This window comes from Haliotis rufescens, unplaced genomic scaffold, assembly GCF_023055435.1.
Source record: "Haliotis rufescens isolate VD_foot unplaced genomic scaffold, xgHalRufe1.0.p SCAF_11, whole genome shotgun sequence".
Lineage (NCBI taxonomy): Eukaryota > Metazoa > Mollusca > Gastropoda > Lepetellida > Haliotidae > Haliotis > Haliotis rufescens.
In genome coordinates, this window is record NW_025963791.1 from 6,766,208 (window position 1) to 6,790,973 (window position 24,766).

Sequence of the window (24,766 nt, forward strand, 5' to 3'; positions counted from 1 at the left end):
ATATGGGCTAAAATGTAATTGAAATTATTGCAGGATGTCACGATCCCGATACATATACATGTTATACGTACGTACGCCACTTCATGAATTGTCTTAATGCTTTACTGGTGGATTTTATAAACCGAAATTTTACCAAATTATTAAAATTAGCATAACCATTAAGATTTTTCTATTTTTTTCTTGATATATTTCTGAAAAAGAAAAAAACACACACACAAATATCAGCACACCTAAATCGATGAGGGAAGGGAAGGGAAGTAACTCTTTGTCTTCTTATTCAAAGTACCATAGCAAACAGGAATCCGATATTCTGATTTAGATAATGAATTTGTGTTGTATACATACCAAAGAGGCACACATTTTCGTTATTTTAATCAGATCTTCCGATTCCAGCGCTGCATCGTGTCTCTTTAACTTCCCTTTTGATCGATTTTTATTATCTCATTTATCTCATCTCAACACCGTGTCGATTGCCTGCATGTGTTCGAAAATTTTCCGCTAACCAAGTGTAAAAATATTCCAATTTCGGAATTTTGATGCAGTTGCTGCCGTGCCATATACTTGATGTCGTAATAAGATTGTCGTATGCACCAATTTGGTGTCGTTTTCGCCAGGAAATATTGGTGCTGTTTTGACGCGGTGTCGTTTTAATGATCCCTCTATATTTACATGTGTATTCAGAGGTTTGAAGTGACTAAATTGCCCGACGCCCGTGTACAGTAATATTTACTTGTCGGACAAGTTGATTTATCACTGATCCCATACCGTCGCCCATTGATCTGTGCATTCAGGAACATGATGTCAATATAGTGTGAAAGAAAATATTTATAAAACAACAATACAAACACAGAAATTTCGATGTTGGATTGGTCGGAATACCTGGATTTTGAAATCATGAAATTTGGCAAAGTCAGTGAAAGGATCATGTACAGTTGCCCTGAATTTTGTAAACAGTTTGGAAAACTAATCTCCGGTCCAACGTGTTTTATCAGGACAACTGGAGATCATTGTTTGTCTTCAACCGGGGTTGCCTTTTTGTATTGACAAAAAAACCAGTGAATTTGGATGCTAAGCTGGTTTGCCTGGTAACCCTGGTATGTTTCTCCAGAGATGCCTGCAAAGCTTTACATTAACGATATGTAGTGGAGAAGATATGATTTTACTTTTGTTTTTCTTCCCATAGTTCCCGCTGTGCCTACTTCCTGCTTACGTGGCACGTGCTACGCATGTCAGGAAGTCCATGTCGGCTTTCCGTACGTGGCAGAAGTTGTGTGTATATTCTTGGCATTTATAACGATTCAGAGGGTTTGGTGGTCATTCGAGATAACAGAATTTGGTAGGTACATATTCACCTGTTATCGAGAACTTTTGATTTCATCTAAAGTTCACTCATAGCATTGTACTTGTCCTGCAGTGACCGGTGTTTCCGGGCTTGACAGCTGTGGATGACTGGTCCTGACTTGACCATTATATATTTTCCACACCAGATTAGGGTAGGTTCGCCTGTTGCATTAACACGTTGATGGTAGGTTTTAAAACTAAAACAAATATTTAAACTGGAGTTATTTTCTCCCCATAGGTTTATGACATCAGTGTTGATAACACGTTCATTCACTGATTAGGCTTATGTGTCAGTACTGGCACACTATCATCAAAATGTGAAACATTGATTGATAAAAAAGATGCGCATTAACAATGCTTATGATTTTCATGTTGGTCGTGTTTTAATGTATGCATAGATTAATGTGCTTGAGTTAAATAACATCTGGTAGTTTTATGGCTTTCATAGGTAAATGATAAATATGCAATGTATCCTGTCTACCAGCAGTCTGTTTCATCTTGGCCTAATAATAGTGTTAGGAAAGTAAGGCAATTCATACATCTGATCATCATGCAGATCAGATTCTGGTGAATATGATGAATGTATCAACTCTCAAGTTGAGATGTTTATGTGTTGATTTGCAGTAACCTAAGACTGCGTTTATTGTAATAAATATTGCAAGATGAATTACTTATCATGCTCACAGCAAGTTGTCATAGTCAGATAGTGTTGACATACGTTAAAAATGTTAAAGATATGGAGCACCAAATGATATCCACACACATCTACCACTGTTGACATATTAAAGTGGACTATGCTCAAAGGTCTGGAGCCTATTTCCAGTCTGTTGTTCAAGTGACTTATGTCAAACTGAGGGGTAGACTAACATCTAGTCTCTGAAATGAACACATCTTACATTAAAAAAAGTTGTTCAGTTATCTTAATAAAAATATAATAAAAAGGAGCCCAGTGACTCTCTTCATTTTCTGATACTGCAGTGATCTAGACTTGCCAAACATTATAGACTTGCATGGGCTGTATTTGATATATATTTGTATCAGGGTCTGTACTGCAGTGATCTAGACTTGCCAAACATTATAGACTTGCATGGGCTGTATTTGATATATATTTGTATCAGGGTCTGTAAGACAGACTAGGGTGTAGGCTAAAACGTCACCGATTTCTCTGACGAAAATGGCACCTCTATTTTTAATAACGATAAGAACGTTTTATGTATTAGTATGATTTATTTACATGTTATGTGATGTATTTACATCGTCATTTCCTGATTTCAAGTTATTCACAGATAACAGCATATAATCACATATTAGGCTAGGAAATATATTTATATTGACATAAATCTGAAAAACAGTGAAAAAATATATTAGGTTTATATGCAATTTTTACCCATTATGACATAGATTGATTTCAAACTTTTTCAAAAATAATTATTTTTCGCAAATTGTCTTGACAAATAAATAAGAGAAAATAATACTTTTTGGTTCTGGATAAACATGATAAAGTGTACCTGCTAAAACTAATTATTTTCATTACTTTGAGAAGATCATACTGTAAATTGGAGTAGGGGGGCTAATTTCTAATGTAAACTTGTTTTAACATTTCACAATTATTGGTGTTTGCAAGTGACCGTATAGGTTTAATTTCATATATTTTACCAACGTAAAAAAAATTAAGGTGCCGTTTTTGCCAGGCAATAGTAGTCATTTTCGCTTGTGATGTGGTGACCTTTTCGCCTATCGGTGCCGTTTTTGCCCGGTGCCGTTTTAGCCATAACCAAACTGAGAGATTGTTTTTGTGCTCATGTTTGGTTGACTTGAATCCAAATTGCTATAACTTCAAATTGACCCAAACCATGTTCCACTTAAATATGTTTCTGCAGTGATGATTTAATGTAATTTCTCATGCTTATTTATAAGATTATCAAAGTTATTCATGTTTTAATAAATATAAAAAATATATGAACCCTGTGAAGCCAAATAAATGATATCTTGTGTTTATTCTAGCCAATACATTACGTTTTATCGATAATGAAATACTGACAAAGATGCAATTCTTCTGTTTTTTACAAATTGATTTTTAACAGGGAGCCTATACCTGTCACTTCAGTGAGTTCAACATTGTGAATAAACATGAGTGGTGTATTGGTACGGTTTTCATCATGGACTTGGACTGACCATGAGCAGATGTTTGTAAAATAGATAATGATAACATGAAAACCATGGGCCTGAGGTTAATCACAAGCATAATTAGAATACATTATAATTTATATAGCATGCAAACTCGGGGTATCGCGGTACTTGTCAACATGGTCAAGTACGCTAAACGGAACAAAATGCACTCACTAACCTTTATGATTATTCGTGTTCTCTGTATCAGATATCATTCATTTTATCAAACAATGCATATTTTACTGATAAAAGATCATTATTTACATTAGTAGCTCTGAGTAAAAGCCGGGCCTCGTGCTCTGTTTGACAAGGGAGAGAACTCCACCGTATCGCGGTACAGAGAAAAGTTGTGTATGGAGGTCCGAATTGGACAAAAAGAGGACATAATTCTACCAACCACTTGGTATGATCATGCCAGACATCAGTGATTTGTCCAGACAAGTGCAAAGACAGCACAAGTAAAATTCTAAATGTGTTATCAGCAATAGGTATTCAATGCATTTTTACCGAAAAGTAAGAGGAAAATATTTTTATAAGTCAACAACAAAATATCAGAAATGATATTTTATGATTGTTTAAAAAAAATTGGATGACAATAATTTGTCACAAAATGGAAAAATGTTAAAAGTCAACGATAAATATATAAAAAGCACTCCTAGTATGCCCAAAGTATGTATTTATCTTTTGGTTACTAGTGAACATGGTGAAGAACGTATTTCTAAGTTTGGCATTATGGCCCTTATGATCTCCCAATAGATTCTGGGCACAGAGCGGGGGAAATGTACGGACTACGTAACTTCCGTTACCTCATTAGTCTCCATGAATATGCATATGATCTAGTTCAGGTCGATAGAGAAAGTTTACTTGGGGAACTGCGGGTTATATCGTTGGCCATTGATAGATGGGGGTAAGGCAATATTACAACAGATGCCAGAAATATGTATCAACGGATTAATAACTCCTTACTTACAGCAGACGGAACATTCCATGGAAATTGTTTATGAAGTGAGCACTTCCTGGTTACCGATTTGCATTAATAGACAGCCGCTAAGAGGCGTGTCCCGCGTGAACTATCGGAAATCACAAATGCCGCGATACGATGAATGCCGTGGTACCATGGGGTCCGAGTATACAATTTTGAATATGCATATTAGCTTACCTATCTAAATTCTTACTTTTTTTAGTTATGCAACAAACTCAAGATTGAAATGTAGCAAGCAGATATGAAACTGAGAATGACAATTTTATTTTTCTTCAGCACTTATTATTATAGGCCTGCTGAGAGGCTGAAATTCAGCTAAATATTATATTTATATGTCAGTAAATATTCCCAAATTAGAATTACAAATTCCCAAATTAGAATTACAAATTACTGAATTCATGTGGTGGCCAGGATATAAGTTCATTAGCTTGTCCAGTTAGCCAGCGTATTTGTCAAACCCTGTAATTGTTTTTTCTTATCAGGTCAATTCGGTTTATTTCAAAAGTGTAGGCCATCGGCCAATAGTTACAGGTGTATTACAATGGACGTGGTGTACACAGCTATTATTGTTCTGACAATAATGTACTACGAAGTGACATTGCTTGATAGATATAGATAGCTAGACGATTAATTAATTTACAATCAGTTGTAGACATAATGATATTAAAATTTTGTTTGTTTTTTGCTATCTATTATTACCAGATTACAGAGCTTAGATGGGGTGTTTGTCGTAGGAGTTAATAATGACAAATAGTTTGATCTCTAAAAGAGATGTTTTCTATTTTACTTGATTTGTTGGCAAACAATGCATAATATTGCAGTATTGAGAAGATGTCTGAATTTGCCTTTAGCATGTTTAGAGTGTAATCATACAAAATGTTCGGAATTCAACCAGCCCTAGGGATACCTAGTGAAAATGGCTTGGGCTAGTACTAATTTCTATCCCTTCATTGATGCGCTCTCACCTTATTGGTAGGTATGATCAGAAAAAAATACTTCAAAAACCTAAATTTACTTTGGCCAGTTAATGGCACCAATGTAAAATAATGTGGAACAAATGGCTTGTCGAGCGTATGTTTATTTTTGTTTTTTTTATTACACATTTGTAGAAGGGTGTCATTTCTAAATTTGTGACATGCACCAGTTTCTTTCCTGTTTTGACTTTACCATTATTCACACAAGGAATACTCTGTTATTTCATGTGTATTTCAACTTCAAGTATGTGGATAATTATGTTACTTTCAGAGGTGTTCAGGCACGGTTATCTTGGCCTAGAATTCTTTAATAGATAGGAATCAATAATTGTTAAAGTACGTTTATGTTTACCAAATTTACAATGGATTTCATTTTGTTGGACAGATGCAGACAAGTGTTTAGATGAGGATTACAAGTGCCTGGTATAGGATATGAGTGCACAGTTCCCCGGTAACTATGGATACAACCAAGGTGGAGCCCCACCTCCCCCTGGCCCTATGGGTGGGATGCCACCACGCCCAGGCCCCCCAGGTGGCAACATGTACAACCACAATGGTCCTGCCCCACCTATGCAGCCAGGGCCCCCAGGTATGTAGCACACAGTGAATGGTGGGAAATTCTGGTTTATGCTTTCAACATGTCCAAGGGTCACACATGCTTGAAAAAAGGCCTTCTATGTGGCAGCCTGGTCTGTACAAACCACTTGTCAAAATTGAGCTTTGGACTACCGGGATTGCTGGATTTGACTCTGGTTTCTACCTCTGCTTGCTGACACTATGGCCATATTACCACTGGTTTGTCAGCACTTATTGTACAGGGGCGGTCGGGTAGCCTAGTCGTTAAAGCATTCGCTCGTCACGCCGAAGACCCGAGTTCGATTCCCGACATAGGTACAATATGTACCATTTCTGGTGTCCCCCACCGTGATATTGCTGGAATATTGCTAAAGGTGGCGTAAAGCCAAACTCACTCACTCACTTATTGTACAGGCTACCATCATTTTGTTGTAATATTGTCAATGCTCTTTTGATAGTTGTCTTTTATAAGGTAACATAAATAATGATTTTGAGTTAACTGTCCATTTCACTTTAAATGACTTCTTTTCAGGTGCAGGACAATTTGGAGGTGCCCAACCCCCACAGCCACAGATGATGAAACCAGGCCCACCTCAGATGGGCCATGGGCCGACCCAAAATGGACCTACATCTCAAAATGGCCCACCACCTGGCCCACATGGGGATAACCGATTTGGAGCTCAGCGGTAAGTTTTGACTACACATGGTAAACATGCTAAATGGTCCTGGTGGTATTGAACAGGTTTTTGACCGCATGTTGACAGCATCATACTATTAGTAAATGGATTATTGAAAAAAACGCCAATATATTCTGTGCTCAGCCTTGCAAATAATGCTTTATTCATACCCTGGATGTCTATTGATTGAATATTAGGTTTGTGTAAAATAGTTATTCAGAGCCAAAAGTTTCATTGCCCTGACAAATTTTTCCATTAGTGTTATTTGCCATTATTTGACTTTTTATAACTGTCATTCTGAAAACTATTTGTGTTATTCCAGGGGCCCAGCGCCAGGTCCACCCAGACCAGGAGCCCCAGGGCAGATGATGGGAGGCCCCCTTCCCCCTGGACCAACCCAGGGGACCATGATGAGAGGGCCTCCACCACCCAACAGTATGGGAGGGGGCCCACCAAATAGTATGGGAGGGGGCCCACCAATTAGTATGGGAGGGGGCCCACCAAATAGTATGGCAGGGCCACCGCAACCCAGCAGTATGGGAGGGGGCCCACCTCCCCACAGTATGGGCGGGCCTCCGATGGGTCAAGGGCCTCCAACAAGTCAGTTCAATAGTATGAAGATTGCTGATCAGAGAGCGCCTGCTCCAGTAATGGTATGTTTCATTTTGCTGCTGATTTTGTTTCAATATAGTGTAAGGAACGAGCATGTGGCTGATGTTTTTTCATTATCATATGACATGTTATTTTTTGCATCTTATAGTAATAAACTTGTATTGCAGGGTGGAAATATGGGTCCTGGCGGTTTTCCTCCCCCAGGGGGCATGAGAGGCCCCGTCCCTCAACAGAACTTGGGAGCACCACCAATGTCATCACATCAACCTCCCACCATGGGTTCACAACAGACTAATTTCGGTGCACCAAGCATGGCGCCTACACAGACTAATTATGGTGCCCCACCATCTAGTATGGGACCCCCTCAAACAAACTTTGGAGCACCACCAAGCATGGGTCCTCCTACTTCTGTGGGGGCACCACCCCAACCAGGGATGCCACCAATGGGCGGACAAGGGTTCCCTCCAACAAGTGCACCACCCACCAGTTTTGGACAATCTCCAGTGAGCATGGGAGGTGGGATGCCCCCAGGGCCGGGAACTCAACCAGGATTCTCACATCAACCAGGCCCGGGTGGATTCCCTCCCCCTGGTCCCCCTGGTCCCCCGGGACCACCTACTAGTCAGTATAGTGGTTACGTAGGTCCACAGATGGGACAGGGGATGCCACCTCAACCAGGTGGGCAGCCCGGGGGTCAGTTTCAAGGAGGTGGTGGTCCTCCAGCAGGGCCCCAGGGATTCGGCCAGCAACAATTTCAGTATGGTGCTGGTGGACAGAGACCACAGGCACAACCACAGCAACCAAGGAGGTTGGATCCTGACCAGATGCCAAGTCCAGTAAGTTCAATGCCTCATATATGGTGGGTTTCAATTGTTACATTTCATAATCTAATTATCAATCTGCCCAAAGCTTGGTCAAAGCATTGCAGCATCATTATCCTTGTTTTCAGTATATTGTATTCTGTAAGTAAGATGCTGTCAATGGTTTTGTTTTACAGGAATCCATGTAAATATTTTCCATTTCAATATCCGTTTCGGGCACTGGTAGCCCAGTCATCTAGTTTGCTGCAATTCGCTGCAGTAGAGGAATGATTTTTCATGGGTTTCAGTATTTTGGTGAATGGGAAAACCTGTATCACATTGCAGTCCTCCAAGTTGCGACTAATTCTCCTTACAGTTTTATATGACACTTAAAATTTTGATATTGCTAGAAGCTACTAGCTATGGGAGCAAAATTACCGGTATGCATTTAGGGCTGCATTGGGCTTCACATTCATCGATATTACTGAAATACTGTTCAAAGATGATGTTAAACCTGACTTTCAATATTCATTTTGGCATCAGTAAATTGTATTTGCATATTTATTTTAAAAAGCAAATCAAACTGATTTAAATTTACAGCAAGTTTGATGAAAATGAGTGATTCAGTGTTTTGTGTGTCACAGATTCAGGTGATCGAAGATGACAGAAGGAATCGGAGTGGATTATTCCAGACAAATGCAAAAGGAACAGTTCCACCTTTGGTTACAACAGAATTCAATGTTCAAGACCAAGGTAGGATTTGTGAACAGTCAACAGATAGCCTATTCACGTTTGGCATGTTTTTTTAAATTTTTATTCCAAATCTCTTCCCTATTATGATCCCTCCATGGTCTAGTGGATAGAGAGCCTGTCAAGAAACCGGAAGGTTGGTGGTTTGATCTCAGCCATGTCATACCCAAAGAAGTTAAAATATGGTACTTGTTTTTTCCCTGCCTGGCACTCTGCTTTAACATGTTTAAGGGGATAAGCAAAGACATATCAGCTTGGAGTGGGTATATTGTTGCTGGATGTGGTGTCCTGTTAAAACTGGAGTATTTCATGGTGTTTCATGACTGTTGTAGTGATTCCTCGTTATACTGGTCATACAGCCTCAACATGCTGTAACCAGTGTGAATAGTCATGCTCCGTTGATTGTATGTCTTTGTACCCAAATGGCACAGGGCACTGCTCAAAATATCAATCGACATGTGAAGATCCAGGGTAGAATAGCTCTTCAGCAACCCATGCTTGCCGTAAAAGGCGACTATGCTTGTCGTAAGAGGCGACAAGCGGGATCGGGTGGTCAGGCTCGCTGACTTGGTTGATGCATGTCTTCGATCCCAATTGCGTGGATTGATGTTCATGATATCAATCACTGAATTGTCTGGTCCAGACTCAAATATTTTCAGACCGCCGTCATATAGCTGGAATATTGCTGAGTGCGGCATAAAACAACCAACCAACCAACCAACCAAAATATTAATCAATTATTTGTCTGGTCTATCAAATATTTTACAGCCTTCCTTGCTGAGTGTCAAATTCATGACAAAAACTCATGTCCATGGTATCGAGAGAACCATGTTATACTTGTTAAATGCTACTGGTGAGGTTACTAGTATTTAAATACTTTGAATACTGAACAACAAAACAATGATGTCTTCAATGTCTGCTGAAACGCTGTGCAGTTTTTGAAATTTGGGGGATTCTGATGTCCTTCAGATTTGCTGCTAAAGTATTTGAATCTAGGGTTGTAACAAGGAACCTTTTACTTTCATTTTTAATGTGGAACGTTGTTGATGAGGTTCACACTTTCTTTGAAGTCATATTTAATATTTCATTTTTTTATTTAATTTTTCAGGAATGAGCAACCCTCGTTTCATCCGCTCAACAATGTATAATGTGCCTTGCACATCGGACATGATTAAATCAAGTCATATCCCCTTTGCTCTCTCCATCACTCCATTTGCCAAACTGCCTGAATCGGAGGTAAGGATGCAAAAGAACTTTTACTCTGTAACACGATTCGTTAGTCCAAACGTGTTCATCCATTTCTAAAGGTGATCGGGTAGCCGAGTGGTTAAAGTATTTGCTCCTCAGTATAAGGGCTGGGTTTGAATCTCCACATGGGTATAATGTGTGATGCCCTTTTCGAGTGTCCTCTGCTTAGGTTTTGCTGGAATATTGCTAAAAGCAGCATTAAACTATTCTCAATCACTCACTTAGTAATCTGGTTTATTTCACTGTGAATAGTATATCTGGATAACAGCATTACATGTCTACATTGTGTATATTCTATATATTTGTTGTACCATGCAATATGATTGAGAAGAACAATAAGGAACCTTCAAATTGTTTGTCATATCCATCAGTCCGTAATCCATTACCATGGTTACTGGCCTACCTGTCATTTTGGATTTTACACATGCATGGTACAAAAATGAACCAATACCAAACTTAATGACATATTTATCTTTAATGACAATTTATTGTGCAAAGAACTTCTTTTAAGGTAGACAAATGAATATGCCATAGCAGTTAACTACAGTAATATGAACATGATGAAAGAAGCGGGAATCTTTAACGTCTTTTTAGTATTAGAACTGTCAGTATATTGTTTCTATTATTTATGTTATTTACATGTTCTGATGTATCATGTTTGTGCAGTTTGTTTTTACTTTCATGATTTGATTTTTAGTTTCATGACTTTGGGATGGATTAATTTCTAAAATATATTTTCATATGTTTTTCGCAGCAAGTACCCCCTCTAGTAGACTTGGGTGAACTGGGGCCAGTGCGCTGCAAACGCTGTAAGGCCTACATGAATCCCTTTATGCAATTTATCGATGGTGGAAGGAGATTCCAGTGTGTGTACTGTGGAGCTGCTACAGAAGGTAGGTCGCTTGGTGAAAGGAGGACATGGGAAGTTCTTGGGAATAATAGGTCTCTGGTATCCAATCCAATCATAAATGTACCTTGTCCAGTCAGTCCATCATGATATAGCTGGAATTTTACAAAGTGGCATTAAGCACTATTCACTCAATTTTGAAGTGAGGTGGTAGTTTCATGATAGACTGGCCAGGATGGGTATTTCAAAACCTAGTTTTATCTGTTCTGAACATTAAATTAATAATAAGAAAGTGCTTTTCTTGCTCTGAACTATTTGGACAGAATGTGAATCTAGACTTAAAAATATTGCAGTTCCAGCCGAGTACTTTGCGCACCTTGATCATACCGGGCGGCGAGTGGACTGCTACAACAGGGCCGAGTTGTGCCTGGGGACATATGAGTTCACTGCCACCAAAGACTATTGTAAGGTAAGTTACTGTGGTACTCAAATGAATGGGTGATCTACACTCCCTACACGGTTCCATTCCTCACATGGAAACAATGTGTGGAGCCCACTTCTGGTGTCCCCGGGGCAGTCCGATAGCCTAGTGGTTAAAGCTTTGGCTCATCATGCCGAAGATCCTGGTTCGATTCCCGACAAGGGTACAATGTGTGAAACCCATTTCTGGTGTCCCCCCCCCCCCCCCCCCCCGCCGTGATATTGGTGGAAAATTGCTAAAAACTCACTCACTCACTCACTCACTCACTCACTCACTCACTCACTCTGGTGTCCCCATTTGTGATGTTGCTGGAATTTTTCTAATAGCAGCATTCAACCCTATTCACTCATTCTACAGGATGCTATAACGCTTTGGTGCGTCAGTAAATGTTCACATTCATTTCTTTGAGAGGTAGGGAAAGTGTTCGGGGAGGTTATTTTATTCTGTGTAGCTGCATCTTCCCGAGGCAAAAGAGTTAACTGACTTTAAAAGTCCAGTTTCCACCCTTGCCGAACTAGGCTGGAATTCCTGGGCTCGAATGTAGCGCCACCAAAGGTTATTACGAGTTATGTCCCTTCTAAACCTCTCCTATGGACCAATCAGATTCCACCTCTCGTATCACTTGCATTTGTTTCAAACAAAATGGCGGCGTCCAGTCAAGATGATTTGATCGATAATCAAGTTCTATATTGTGATAAAACGTGTCTATCATCGCGAAGTGCATCAAATCACGTGAGCACCTTGATTAAAAAATTGAAAAGATTTGGAAAATAGCTATTGACAAAGAGTTTGTGGTGCACATACTTTGCAAAATTCTGCAATCGACTGAAATCTGCACGACAGTTTACAAACCGGATTTCGATTTTGTTGTGCGATTTTGATTGGACTATGCATAGATTCGTTAGTCCAGCTAAAATGTAACTCCATCATACCAGCCTAGTTCGGCAAGGGTGGAAACTGGACTTTTATAGTCAGTTGTGATGTATGACGTTTTTGTCATGTATGATGTTTTTATGATGTATGATGTTTTATGATGTAAGATGTTGTGATGTATGATGTTTATGTGATGTATGGTGTTTTGTGATGTATGATGTTTTTGTGATATATGATGTTTTTATGATGCATGGTGTTTTGTAATGTGTGGTGTTTTTGTGATGTGTGGTGTTTTGTAATGCATGGTGTTTTTGTGATGTATGGTGTTTTGTGATGTTTTTGTGATGTATGGTGTTTCTTATATATGGTGTTTTGTAATGTATGATGTTTTTGTGATGTATGGTGTTTTTGTGGTGTATGATGTTTTTGTGATGCATGGTGTTTTTGTGATGTACAATGTGTGTTTTGATGCTGATGTCAAATTTCTGTGTATTACAGAACAGTGTACTACCAAAGGAGCCAGCTTTCATCTTCATGATCGATGTTTCCTACAACAGCGTAAAGAGTGGGTTAGTCCAGCTTGTCTGTGACAACCTCAAGGACGAAGTTCTTGTCAACTTACCAAAGTAAGCAGCTTCTAGCGGCACATCGAAATTCCATGATGTTCTGATCTATAAAATATCTTGTCTATATCGTAAACTAAAATTCTATAGAGCTAATAACTGCCAAGTATAGCACTCCCCTAAAGGTGTAACCCAGGTGTCCAACTGTGCAGTTTCCTGTGAAATCATCTGGATTAAAATATTCAAAAATAATGAATCATAAATGCGAAGTCCTATTCCTTTTTCATGGATAAACTTTCTCAACAGTGCTTGTCTGGAATCTGGATTAATAGGGTTCATTTTGGAGTCTGGATTAAAATAGTGGAGTCTGGATTAAAACTGTAGAATCTGGATTGGAATTGTGAAAGCTGGATGAATGGGGCTCATTGTGAAGTCTGCATTAATAGGGTTCATTGTATGTTGATAACACATAAAATATGTTACTGACAGTAAGTGAAATGTGAATTTTCAGGGAGACTGGTATGGATGAGTCGGAGATCAGGGTAGGATTTGTGACATACCACAAGGAGTTGCACTTCTACAATGTTAAGGTGAGAGGTTGCCCCTGCGTTCACTCAATTCTTCAGCTGAAAACAAATTATCACTGGTCGTCTGTGCCCTTAACACCTGAGTCTGCTGCTTCGAAATTGTCTCTTGGCATCATTTTCTTTAGATTTTGGTGTTAATATATGGACTACAGGCAGAGTGTAAAGAGCCCAAAAGAAAATTTTACGAGAGTCAAAGACTATGAAAAATTGTGAAACATATTACAATTTATGTTTCAGAGTACACTGGCCCAGCCTCAGATGCTGGTTGTGTCTGATGTGGATGACATGTTTGTCCCCCTGTTGGATGGATTTCTAGTCAAGTTATCCGAGTCTGAAGCTGTTATTGATAGGTGAGCCTCACTGACTATGTGCAATTCCAGGGTTTTATCTAGACCTGATCGGAGGCCGATTTCTGAACCTATTCTTGCAGCCAGTGTCAGTAAAAAATTTCCCAATTCATGTAGTTTTGTTATACCAATGATGACTTTGTAGTGTTTAGTTGTATTTCACTGATAACAGGACTATTAAAGAAGATAAAGACACTCAAGTGCATTGTTTTACACTAATGAATGTACTGTTAAAATACCTCCTATTTTGAGAAAAGAAGGACTTTTACAGAGATCCAAACTTTGAAAAATAATGATGAGTTATTTCCCAGTTTGCCTTCAAAGGCACTTACATTAGAACCCTAGATAAATCCCTGAATACTTAGCAACCTGTAAAACCCTGTGTGTTTCGCTGGCATAATCTCTCATATGTGAGGCTATCACTAATTTGATGTTTTTTCATTGACAAATGTCAAATCGATGTACTTTGAGACAAACTTCTGACATTCGTGTACATATGACACATAATAGATGAGTGCGGTGTACAGGAGGAATCCTTTTCATTGAATTCCATTGATTAATTTTCTTTACAGTCTCCTTGCCCAGATTCCAGTGATGTTTGCCGAGTCGAAGGAGACAGAGACAGTGTTTGCTCCAGTTGTCCAGGCTGGACTAGATGCTCTGCGGTCAGCGGACAGGACAGGCAAACTGTACATCTTCCACACGACGCTGCCCATAGCTGACGCCCCGGGCAAACTGAAGAACAGAGATGACAGAAAACTACTGGGCACTGAGAAGGAGAAGGTGAGACTGATGTACAGATGGAGGAGGAGGACTTGGGGGATAACCCGGGAACATTTGGGTTGGAATTGGTCTTCAACTCATGCTTGCCAAAAAGGCGACTATGCTTGTCATAATAGGCGACTAACAGGATCGGGTGGTCAGGCATGCTGACTTGCTGGATTCACTTGATGCATGGCATTGTATGCCAATTGCATAGATCAATGCTCATTATGTCAATCACTGGATTGTCCTGTCCAGGATTGATTATTTACAGATGGCCGTGATATAGCTGGAATATTGATGGAGTACGCTGCTAAACAACAAACAGTTCCTGATACGTGTGTATGTTTGTTCCAGGCTATCCTGACTCCTTCCAGCAACTTCTACACCAAGCTGGGGCAGGAGTGTGTGGCTGCAGGTTGCAGTGTGGATCTGTTTCTCTTCCCCAACGCCTACACAGACATTGCCTCCATGGGGGAGGTGTGTCGACTCACGTCGGGCAACATGTACAAGTACAGTTACTTCCAGGTATGTCCTGATTATGTAGCTCTCCTTATTTGTAGTTACCTAGTCCTTCTGATGATACCTCTTGTGAGTCCGGCCCACAGTACCATATGCTTGTTGTAATTACATTGTATGACCCGATGGGGCGGTTTGATGCTCGTGTTGTCAACCATTGATTTGCCTGGACCAGGCCAAGTTATATACTTGTGGTAACATGTCATGAAAGAAAATTCACTCCTTTATTTTACATACATGCAAGGAAAGTGTTCTCGTTCTGTGCAACATGCTACTCCCTACTCAGAGCATAGAAGGCTTGTGGCCCCAAAAGAACATTACTTAAGCAAGGTACTGTCCGGTCAGCACGACCCAAGACCAACGTATCCCTTTGGATCGTCTGGGTCATCGGACCCAAGGACTGATATATACCTCCCACTTACTTATACATAAGTCCGGGTCCTTAAGACCCCAGGACATTCATTCCTCCTACCCAGGTCACAACAACCCCAGGATTTCACACAACCTGGGTCACCACGACCCCAGGGCTTCGTAGTAGGCAAATGAGGCAGACCCCATATTACGCCAAACATTTGTATGTGAATAAAAGGTTCTTTTCATGTACTACATGTTGTTTGTTGCACAAATGTAGGAAATCAAAGAAAACAGAGTGATATATTTCTTTATTCCTTTGTATTTATTTTAATATTTTCTTAACATGTATGAATTAATTCCACTGATATGGAGATGATTTTATGGTGCAGGCTGATATAGATGGAGAGCGTTTCATTGAGGATCTTAAGCGGAATGTGATGAGGCCAATTGCATTTGATGGCATTCTCCGAGTCAGAACTAGTCAGGGTGAGTGTTATAAGGTTTCTTGTTGTAATTCGACAACCTCCTTTCCCTTTTGTCCAGTGTCAATGAACCCATTGGGGCGGTCGTGTAGTCTAGTGGTTAAAGCGTTCGCTCATGACGCCGAAGACCCGGGTGCGATTCCCGACATGGGTACAATGTGTGATGCCCATTTCTGGTGTCACCCACTGCCTCCGTGGTCTAGTGGTAAGGCGTCCGCCCGGAGAGCGGAAGGTCCGGGGTTCAATCCCCGTCCACGTCATACAAAAAGACGTTAAAAGATGGTACTTGTTGTTACCCTGTCTGGCGCTCGGCATTAAGGGGCTTAAACAAGGACTGGTCGGCTCGGAGTCAGTATACTGTGTCTGAGTGGGGTATTCATGTTAAACTGCGGCATGGTACCTCAGTGAGCTAGCACTATAAATCGGCATCAGTCCGGACTAGTACAAGCAGCCACACAAACACACACATGTACATGCACGTCGCTATATAAGTGCAATAATCTTGGACGCGACGTTAAACCCCATTTCACCTCACCTTTCACCTCTGGTGTCACCCCGCCATGATATTGCTGGAATATTGCTTAAAGCGGCGTAAAACCATACTCACTCACTCAATAAACCCACTGGGATCAAAAGATTGTCTGGTCCAGATGTGACTATTCACATGCCACTTGCATAATTCACTTAACTGGAATATAGCTTGAGTGCTGTGCCGTGGTTGTTCACTTTCAGGTCAACATTTGATTATTTCAATTAATTGGAACACCACAAGTCCCCTAGATATTTTCTGGGGTTGATTGTACTAATGAAACCAAAGTAACATGTTTTGGTTGTGACAATAGTTGTATGTGATGTTATTTTGCATTTTCAGGCATACGTCCTGTAGATTTCTTTGGCAACTTCTACATGTCGAACACAACAGATGTGGAAATGGCTGCCATAGATTGTGACCAGTCCATCAATGTTGATATTAAACATGACGACAAGCTTAATGAGGCGGAGGGTGCTTATGTGCAGGTGAGAATGTCACGCTGAAAATGAACGATGCAATGTTGAACCAAGAAAATGATTACGTTACAAGAAAACATCTCGCCACCTTTACCAGTTTGTTTCAAGTAAATGCCTAGGTACTGATTTGCTTCATGTTTGTCTTCATCATTGCATCATTGTAAAAATGATGCCCCGGATCGTTGCTCGTAATATCCATTATATGTGTGCCACTGTCTTAAGCTGGAGTATTGCTGAGTTCTCCATTAAACAGCACACAAACAAAATGATAATCGGACACTATATGATATTGATGGAATGTTTTATTCTTTTTCCCGTCCCAAGTTCATCAAAATTGTTTGAGTAAATTATTTCCTAACTAATATAACCTAGATTATCAATTGACAAATAATTTGTCTTATCTGTGCAGCATTTCTGGGTTATGGTGTGTTTTGACACTGAACAACTTTTGTCAGTAATCCAAAGAACCAGCGATATCCAAAACAAACTCTGGTCCTGTATTGCTACATGTTCTCAACCTTGTGGGCATTCTGTGTTGGGACAGGCCCCCAACGAACAGGCTATGCTGGTTGTAATAGGTGACAAAGTGGATGGGGTGGTCAGCTTGTTGACTTGGTTGATTGTGTGTCATCGTACCCCAGTGGTGTGGATCGTTGCTCACAATACTGTTCACTGAATTGTCTGGATGCAATTATTCACAGGCTGAGGCCATGAAGCTGGAATACTGCTGAGTGAGGTGTTAAACAGCAGACAAACGTTTTCATTAAGTGTTGACATTCCAGGTTGCGGTGTTGTACACAACAGTGAGTGGACAGCGGCGGTTACGAGTTCACAACCTCGCCTTCAACTGCTGCACGCAGATGGCAGACCTCTTCCGCAGCTGTGAACTGGATGTTCTTGTCAACTACCTGTCAAAATACAGTACGTAATTCAATGTAATCCTAGTCTATAGTAATATTTAGTACTTCATGAGAAACGTGAAGATCCGGGGTAGAAAAGGTCTTCCGCAACACATGCTTGTCGTAAAAGGCGACTATGCTTTTCGTAAGAGGCGACTAACGGGATCGGGTAGTCAGACTCACTGGCTTGATTGATACATATCATCATTGTATCCCAATTACGTAGATCGATGCTCATGTTGTCAATCACTTGATTGTCTGGTCCAGACTCGATGATTTACAGACAGGACCGCCTCCGTGGTCTAGTGGTGGTGGTCTGGGGTTCGATCCCCAGCCACGTCATACAATAAGACGTTAAAAGATGGTACTTGTTGTTACCCTACCTGGCTTTGGGCATTAAGGAGTAAAACAAGGACTGATAGACTGCGTCATGGTATCTCAGTGTGCTAGCACTATAAATCAGCATCAGTCTGGACTAGTACAAGCAGCCACACACACAGACACACACGTGCAAGCACGTTACTATTTAATGCAGTAATCTTTGATGTGACGCTAAACCCCATTTACAGACTGCCATCATATAGCTGGAATATTGCTGAGTGCGGCGTTAAACAACAAACAATCCAACAAACAAAAATTGTACTTCTTGGGGATGCTATGCTGGCCATAAAGAATGAGTGGTCAGACTGGGTGACTCAAATGATTGCTTGTAATCTTACACTGACGGCGTGGAACGTTGCTTACAATATCGCTCACTTGATTGTCTGATCCAGACTCAGTTATTTACCGGCTACCATAATGAATTATAGCTGAGTGCAGCATTAAACAACAAAGAAACAAAGCTTTGTTTGTTCACTTTTACCAGATTGTAAAATTATATGACAGCACTATTCATTCCAATTGTAACTACATTTACGATTCTCTTATTGTGCTTGCAATTCCTTTTCAGCCATCGGGAGCACACTCAATTCAAACCCCAAGCAGGTGCGTGAGTATGTGATGAACGAGGTAGCCCAGATCCTTGCTTGCTACAGGAAGAACTGTGCGAGCCCCTCGTCAGCTGGGCAACTCATCCTGCCAGAGTGTATGAAGCTTCTGCCCCTCTACGCTAACTGCGTACTGAAGAGTGACGGGGTACAGGGAGGTAAGTCAGCACATCCTATTTCTGGTTACTAATAAGTAACGTTTACATTAAGACATGCCCCCATGGGGATAATTGTCAGAAGAGAACCTAAGTACAACCTCAGTCACAATGGGTCATATAATTGACAGAATCATTAAGTAACAGGCCCTAGAATTAATGTAAGTGCACTCATGAATGTTCAGAATTTTGTCACTGTCAAAGGTCTTGGAACAGACCTGTCTCGGTTCTTGTATCCTGAAAGGTGGAAGGATTTGAATAAGCTCTAATTTGAGTAAGCTGAAAATAGGCCTGCCAAAACTGTTACCGTATTTTCTTGAGTATAGTGCGCACTTTTTTTCGAAAAAATACAGCTGTGTAGAAGGGGGTGCGCATTATACACGAATTATGAGTTTGGATGTTTTTTCCCCCCATGTAAAGACATTACCGTGAGCACTAAACACCGGAAATACCATGTCAACAAATCCATACTGAAGTACGCAAAATAATCATGTAATTACACTGTCTGGCTATAAAAAGTGTTCTTTTTATATCTGGACTAATGTTTGTAACTTATTTCTTTGATTTTATTCAAAATTCCTTATAATATTGTTTTTATTAATTTCGGCGAAATCGTGTGTGAAGCGATTGGAAGATCGCACAACTCACCGTTATTAGCAGCAACCACGGTCAGAATACCGCTATTGATGCCTTGAAACAAACTTTAGTTGACAGAGAATGGATACATATATCATAAATGACATACTTTGCCTCGTTAAAAGTCATATTTGTTTTTGTTTGACGATTCTATGTCAACATGAAATTCTCGCGATCACGTGCGCGTGAGCCTTGACGGTGAATGGTCAGACATGTTCCATGTAAAAAATAATACCCGGGAATAGCGATCAGCTGCTTCGCTTAGGGTTATTATTATTTTAAATATGTTCAGTAAAGGTTGCATATAATTAAGAAAATAATGGAATATATTATTCCTGATAAATAAAATAGTTTCAGATACAATTGTTGCCGATCCTTGCATTAAAAATCTTATAAAGTTATATCATTGGGTGTGTCTTGACCGAATCACCGGTCGATTCCAAGAAAATGTGTGTATAGCTGATTGCTGTTTCCAGCTTAGTTTACGAGAAAATACGCAAGGTAATCTTAATCCCTAAATATAAAACAATGCCTAGCAGAACAATAAATACTATTTAAACGGTAAATAAACATGTCTGGTGATTTTTTATCTCAAATTTCGAATTTGTACTGACGAAGTTTCTCAGCACCCGTTCTTTTGCCGGACTTCGCTGAAAGGGTACGGTGTAAAAATTTTCTGCGCATAATATTCAAATTTCTTTTTTTCCAAAATATTGAACCCGCTAGAGGGGGGTGCGCATTATACATGGGTGCGCACTATACTCAAGAAAATACGGTACTAACAATTAAGAATTATATTTAGCGAGTGAGTGCAGGAACATATCCACATTTTATATTTTATTTTAATTAATTAAACTTTTCAACAATGACGTAAATTCTGTGAACCATGTGAAAAATTGTGATTTGTTTGATTTGTTTTCTCTAAATATTCAATGTTTCCATTATTCAAGGTTCGGAGATATCAACAGATGACCGCAGCTATCTGATTCACCTCATCAACTCGATGAATGTTGAAACGTCCAATGTCTTCTTTTACCCTCGGCTCATGCCACTGGTAAGTGGACTTCTCCATACTGAAGAGTAAAACGTTTATTTCAAACACAACTCCTGATAATTCAACACCCTATTTTATGTTGTGTTGCATCATGTATCAGTCCATAAATCATTTGCTGATTGCCTGACATGACAATGTTAAGTACCAAAAGTATGTTGTGTTAATTCAATCTTATCTATTCTGCCTTGTAGCATGAGATTGATTTGGATGGAACCGATGACCCAGCAGCTATCCGCTGTTCACATGAGCGACTGCAGGATTCCGGGATTTACCTACTAGGTAAGTTTGTTATATAGTCGTATCTGTCCTGTGGGTTTGAGTGGCCCAGCAGCTCAAGGCACAGCAGTCACTGGGTAGAGTTGTGTCCCTTAGTGTACCAGGATCCTCTGACCATTGAATCAATTCCTAGATTTGCCCTGATCATGATCATTGGTCTGTTAAATAAGTCTGAAATACTGATCAAAGTGGTGCCAAGCCTGACTCCCTCTCACTCATTTATTAAGTCTCTCAAATGTAACCACCAAGGTGGATTCCAGAGGTCCCCAGCAACCTGTGTTTAATGGAAGAGGCGACTAACAGGATGGAATGGTCAGACTTGGTCACTTGGTTGATTGCTTGGCATAGTATTCCAACTGCATGGATCATTGCTCATGATGTCAATCACTGGATTGTCTGGCCAGATATTTACAGATATAGCTGGAATATTGCTGAGTGCGGCATTAACAACCAACCATAAATGTTGTCATTGACTTCTTGTGATTGGACTTGTCAAGGTATTATTCAAGCCTACACTGCATTAATATATTTATCCTTGTGATGTCATCAAATTACCTCAAATTTCCTTCCAGAAAATGGACTTTCAATGTTTGTGTGGATTGGTCACAACGCTGATCCAGATTGGATACAAAAGATATTTGGAGTTCAAAGTGCAGCTCAAATTGATATAGATAAAGTGAGTGCATGCATTATGTTTAACATTATAGATACAGTAGTGCTGAGAACTGTTTTTATATTACTGTACTTACTTCTTATACCAGTGAGTTATCTCAACTCGCCCATCAATAGTAGGTGTGGCAGCTGACACAGAGAAGGTGTGGGCCCCCTGACATTGGTCCCTGTGCAGGGGATATATTTGTAATTATGGAGCACAGTAGGCACCGAACTGTTTCCATCCTGATCGCTGGCTTGGAGTAAGCTGAATGGGACTAGTGGGCAGGTGAGAGTCAAGTCCTGATCAAGTCCTGATTGTTCAACTTGAGCCAAGATTGAGGAGAGCCAGAAACCTGGTGGTGTAGTGCACCAGGTTATGTGTGTAGTGCACCAGGCTGTGTGTGTAGTGCACCAGGCTATGTGTGTAGTGCACCAGGCTATGTGCAGGTGATGTGCATCCACATGACAGCATCGTGAGATGGCCGTTCCCAGGTGCCCTTCCCATTCCCTCCCTTAATTTTGGCTTTGCTGTTTTCCCTGCGGTTGGTACATTGAAGGGCTTAGCTAATGTTGGGCTAGTTTAGATAACTCAATGGTATTATCATATATTAGTAGTAAGGATACCATATAAAAGGGAATTGTCTGTCTAATTATTTTGTAGAATGGAAAATAACTCAATTTGTTGAGCATTCCTTCACATGCAATCTGTTAACCTTGTGTTGAATTGATATTGTTGGTTATATTGTTTGTTTTGGGCTAATTGTTATTGTCCTCCGTGTACTTCAGTGCCAACTGCTGCCCCTGGACAACCCAATCTCACGGCGGGTCTGTGAAACTATTTCAAAAGCAAGAAGCAAGAGGAATCGCTTCCTGAAGGTAGGCGCTTAATGGTGACTTGTACAGCACCCAAGTAAGCTTCCCTCACAAATCAAACTGACATCCCCGTTACATAATTGAAATACTGTTCAAAATAATTCACTCAATATGATAAAATATGTACATTATTATTAAAAAGTGATGTTACACAACTTTTTAATAAGATGAGGTTAGATTTTGTGTAGACTATTATATTAAATTCTCATTTTCAGTTGACAATCATTCGCCAGCGGGACAAACTAGAACCATGGTTCAATCATTTCCTGGTGGAAGACAAGGGACTGAATGGAAGTGCCTCATACGTGGATTTCCTGTGTCATATACACAAAGAGATTCGCAATATTCTCAGTTAATATCACAGCTGCCCACAAAGTCTGTGGACGACACACCCAATCTTTCATCTGAAGTCCAGAGTGCCAGAAGAAAACTAGTGATATCAGACATGCTTGTCAATATTCTTGTCTTGATAAGTACAGAAATGTGACAAAACAATGTTTGCTAACAGAAGTTCAACCAAGGATTCACTATTATGATCTTGTGAAACTGATATATGCTTCAAGATGGATGCTGTCTCACACGGAGATGACGTTAGGATGAGAGTGGAATAAGTCAATTCTTTATTTGAAGAATTATGTGTATGGTTTTAGATCTTTTGTAACGGTGTATGTATGAATTATTTCAAAGATATATTGTCAGCCCTGTTTCAGTTGCTGAAGCATATGGATGGTGCAAACTGAATTGTTGATAGCTTAGGACAAATCAAACATTATATTGTGCTGTCATGACGAATAATGTGATGGAACAGAAATAAGATTGGTGTAATAATATGGCGATACAGTATTTTAAGTTGTACTGTATTGCAATACGAATCACCATGTTTGTTGTGATCAACAGTTGGTGCAATCAATATATGAAGTTGTTGAAAAAATATACTGAACAAAAAAAAGACTCAGGATCATGAATATTTTTTGGATATTTCATATGAAATTGTGTGCTCAGTCTTCACTACAAAACATCTCCCAAAATATTCATTATCTCTAACTTTTTTGTTCAGTATATAATATATATGTATTATTTTATCTCTCATTTTGAGTTTTAGGAACATTTGTCTGTGAATGAAAGCATGTTTGACTGTTACTTTGTTACCATATTTTAACCACTGTACATAAAATCCTGCTTTTGTACATAGGTTCAGTTGACACTGTAAATTCTACACAATCAGTCTTTAATGCATATTTATTGTGTGTACATCACAAGATCGTGACTGCATTGCTTTAAGAGGTCATGTTCAACACGGCCATGAATTTCATATCCTCAGTCAGGGCTGTAGATAAATATAGAGTAGCTGCTAATCAGCATATATAGGTGTTTGTGCCATGAGCTAATCAAATTAGGTCAAGTATGTAAAACAGGTAATTGTCTGAGTGGTTCTGATTTTGTTAATACAGATCTTCAATTGACTACTTAACACCAGATGCACTCAGAGCAATTCAGCTAGGGAATTCAGACATCAAATCATGCTTAAAGATTAGGAACTCTAGTCTTTGTCCAGGGCTGTTACTGATTTAACCAAGGTAACAAGAACCCCTGATCATCGCTGACTGCTAATGTAGTTACATCTTTGCTGTACAATTGATATGCATGCTGCAGTCCACTGACCCAGCCTGTATCATACAGTGGAAAAATAAACAAATATTTTGTCTGTCCACGTTATGTTTTTCATGAGGAATATAAATGACGACTTGTGAAATCTTAGCTTTTTGATGTCATGGTTGGACCAAAGTTCATTTGCAGTATATAGCATGTTATTGGTGCTCCCTAATGCATTATTTGGGTGGAGAAGTCTGGTAACCTAGTGGTCAAAGCGTTCGCTCGTCACGCCGAAGACCTGGGTTCGATTCCCTACATGGGTACAATGTGTGAAGCCCATTTCTGGTGTCCCCCGCTGTGATATTGCTAAAAGCGGCGTAAAGCTATTTGGGGCTCTGGTGGCCCGGTTGCCAGAAACCTAGATTGTGGGTTCGAATCCTTAGTTGCCCTGATTATGTTTCAAGGTAGTCAGCACCATACCCACTGGTATTTGGTAATTGTCTAAGACCGTATCACTTTTTATCCTCCCATATCAAGCTGAAATGTCATAATTAAACTGAAATGTTGTTCAAAGCAACATAAAACCAAACTCAACAATGCAACATTAACACAAACTAGTTAGTACAAGCAGCCACATACGTGCATATCGCTATATAAATAAAATAATTGTGAAACTAAACCCTGTCAT

The 24,766-nt window shown here is 39.8% G+C and overlaps 1 protein-coding gene across 1 annotated transcript; it reads left to right on the top strand.

The window, feature by feature from the left end:
• Positions 1-1,216: 1,216 nt before the first annotated feature.
• On the top strand, positions 1,217-24,190 carry LOC124134275 (protein transport protein Sec24C-like). The gene is made up of 23 exons (XM_046499004.2): positions 1,217-1,336; positions 5,852-6,055; positions 6,575-6,728; positions 7,042-7,372; positions 7,499-8,167; positions 8,776-8,884; positions 9,990-10,117; positions 10,884-11,022; positions 11,330-11,445; positions 12,829-12,956; positions 13,405-13,483; positions 13,718-13,830; positions 14,400-14,610; positions 14,947-15,117; positions 15,852-15,948; positions 16,816-16,961; positions 17,735-17,873; positions 18,801-18,995; positions 20,579-20,682; positions 20,874-20,961; positions 21,531-21,634; positions 22,399-22,488; positions 22,701-24,190. Exons 2-23 carry the CDS (start codon positions 5,899-5,901, stop codon positions 22,839-22,841), a joined length of 3,609 nt encoding a protein of 1,202 aa, XP_046354960.1. The 5' UTR covers positions 1,217-1,336; positions 5,852-5,898; the 3' UTR covers positions 22,842-24,190.
• The last annotated feature ends 576 nt before the right edge of the window (positions 24,191-24,766 follow it).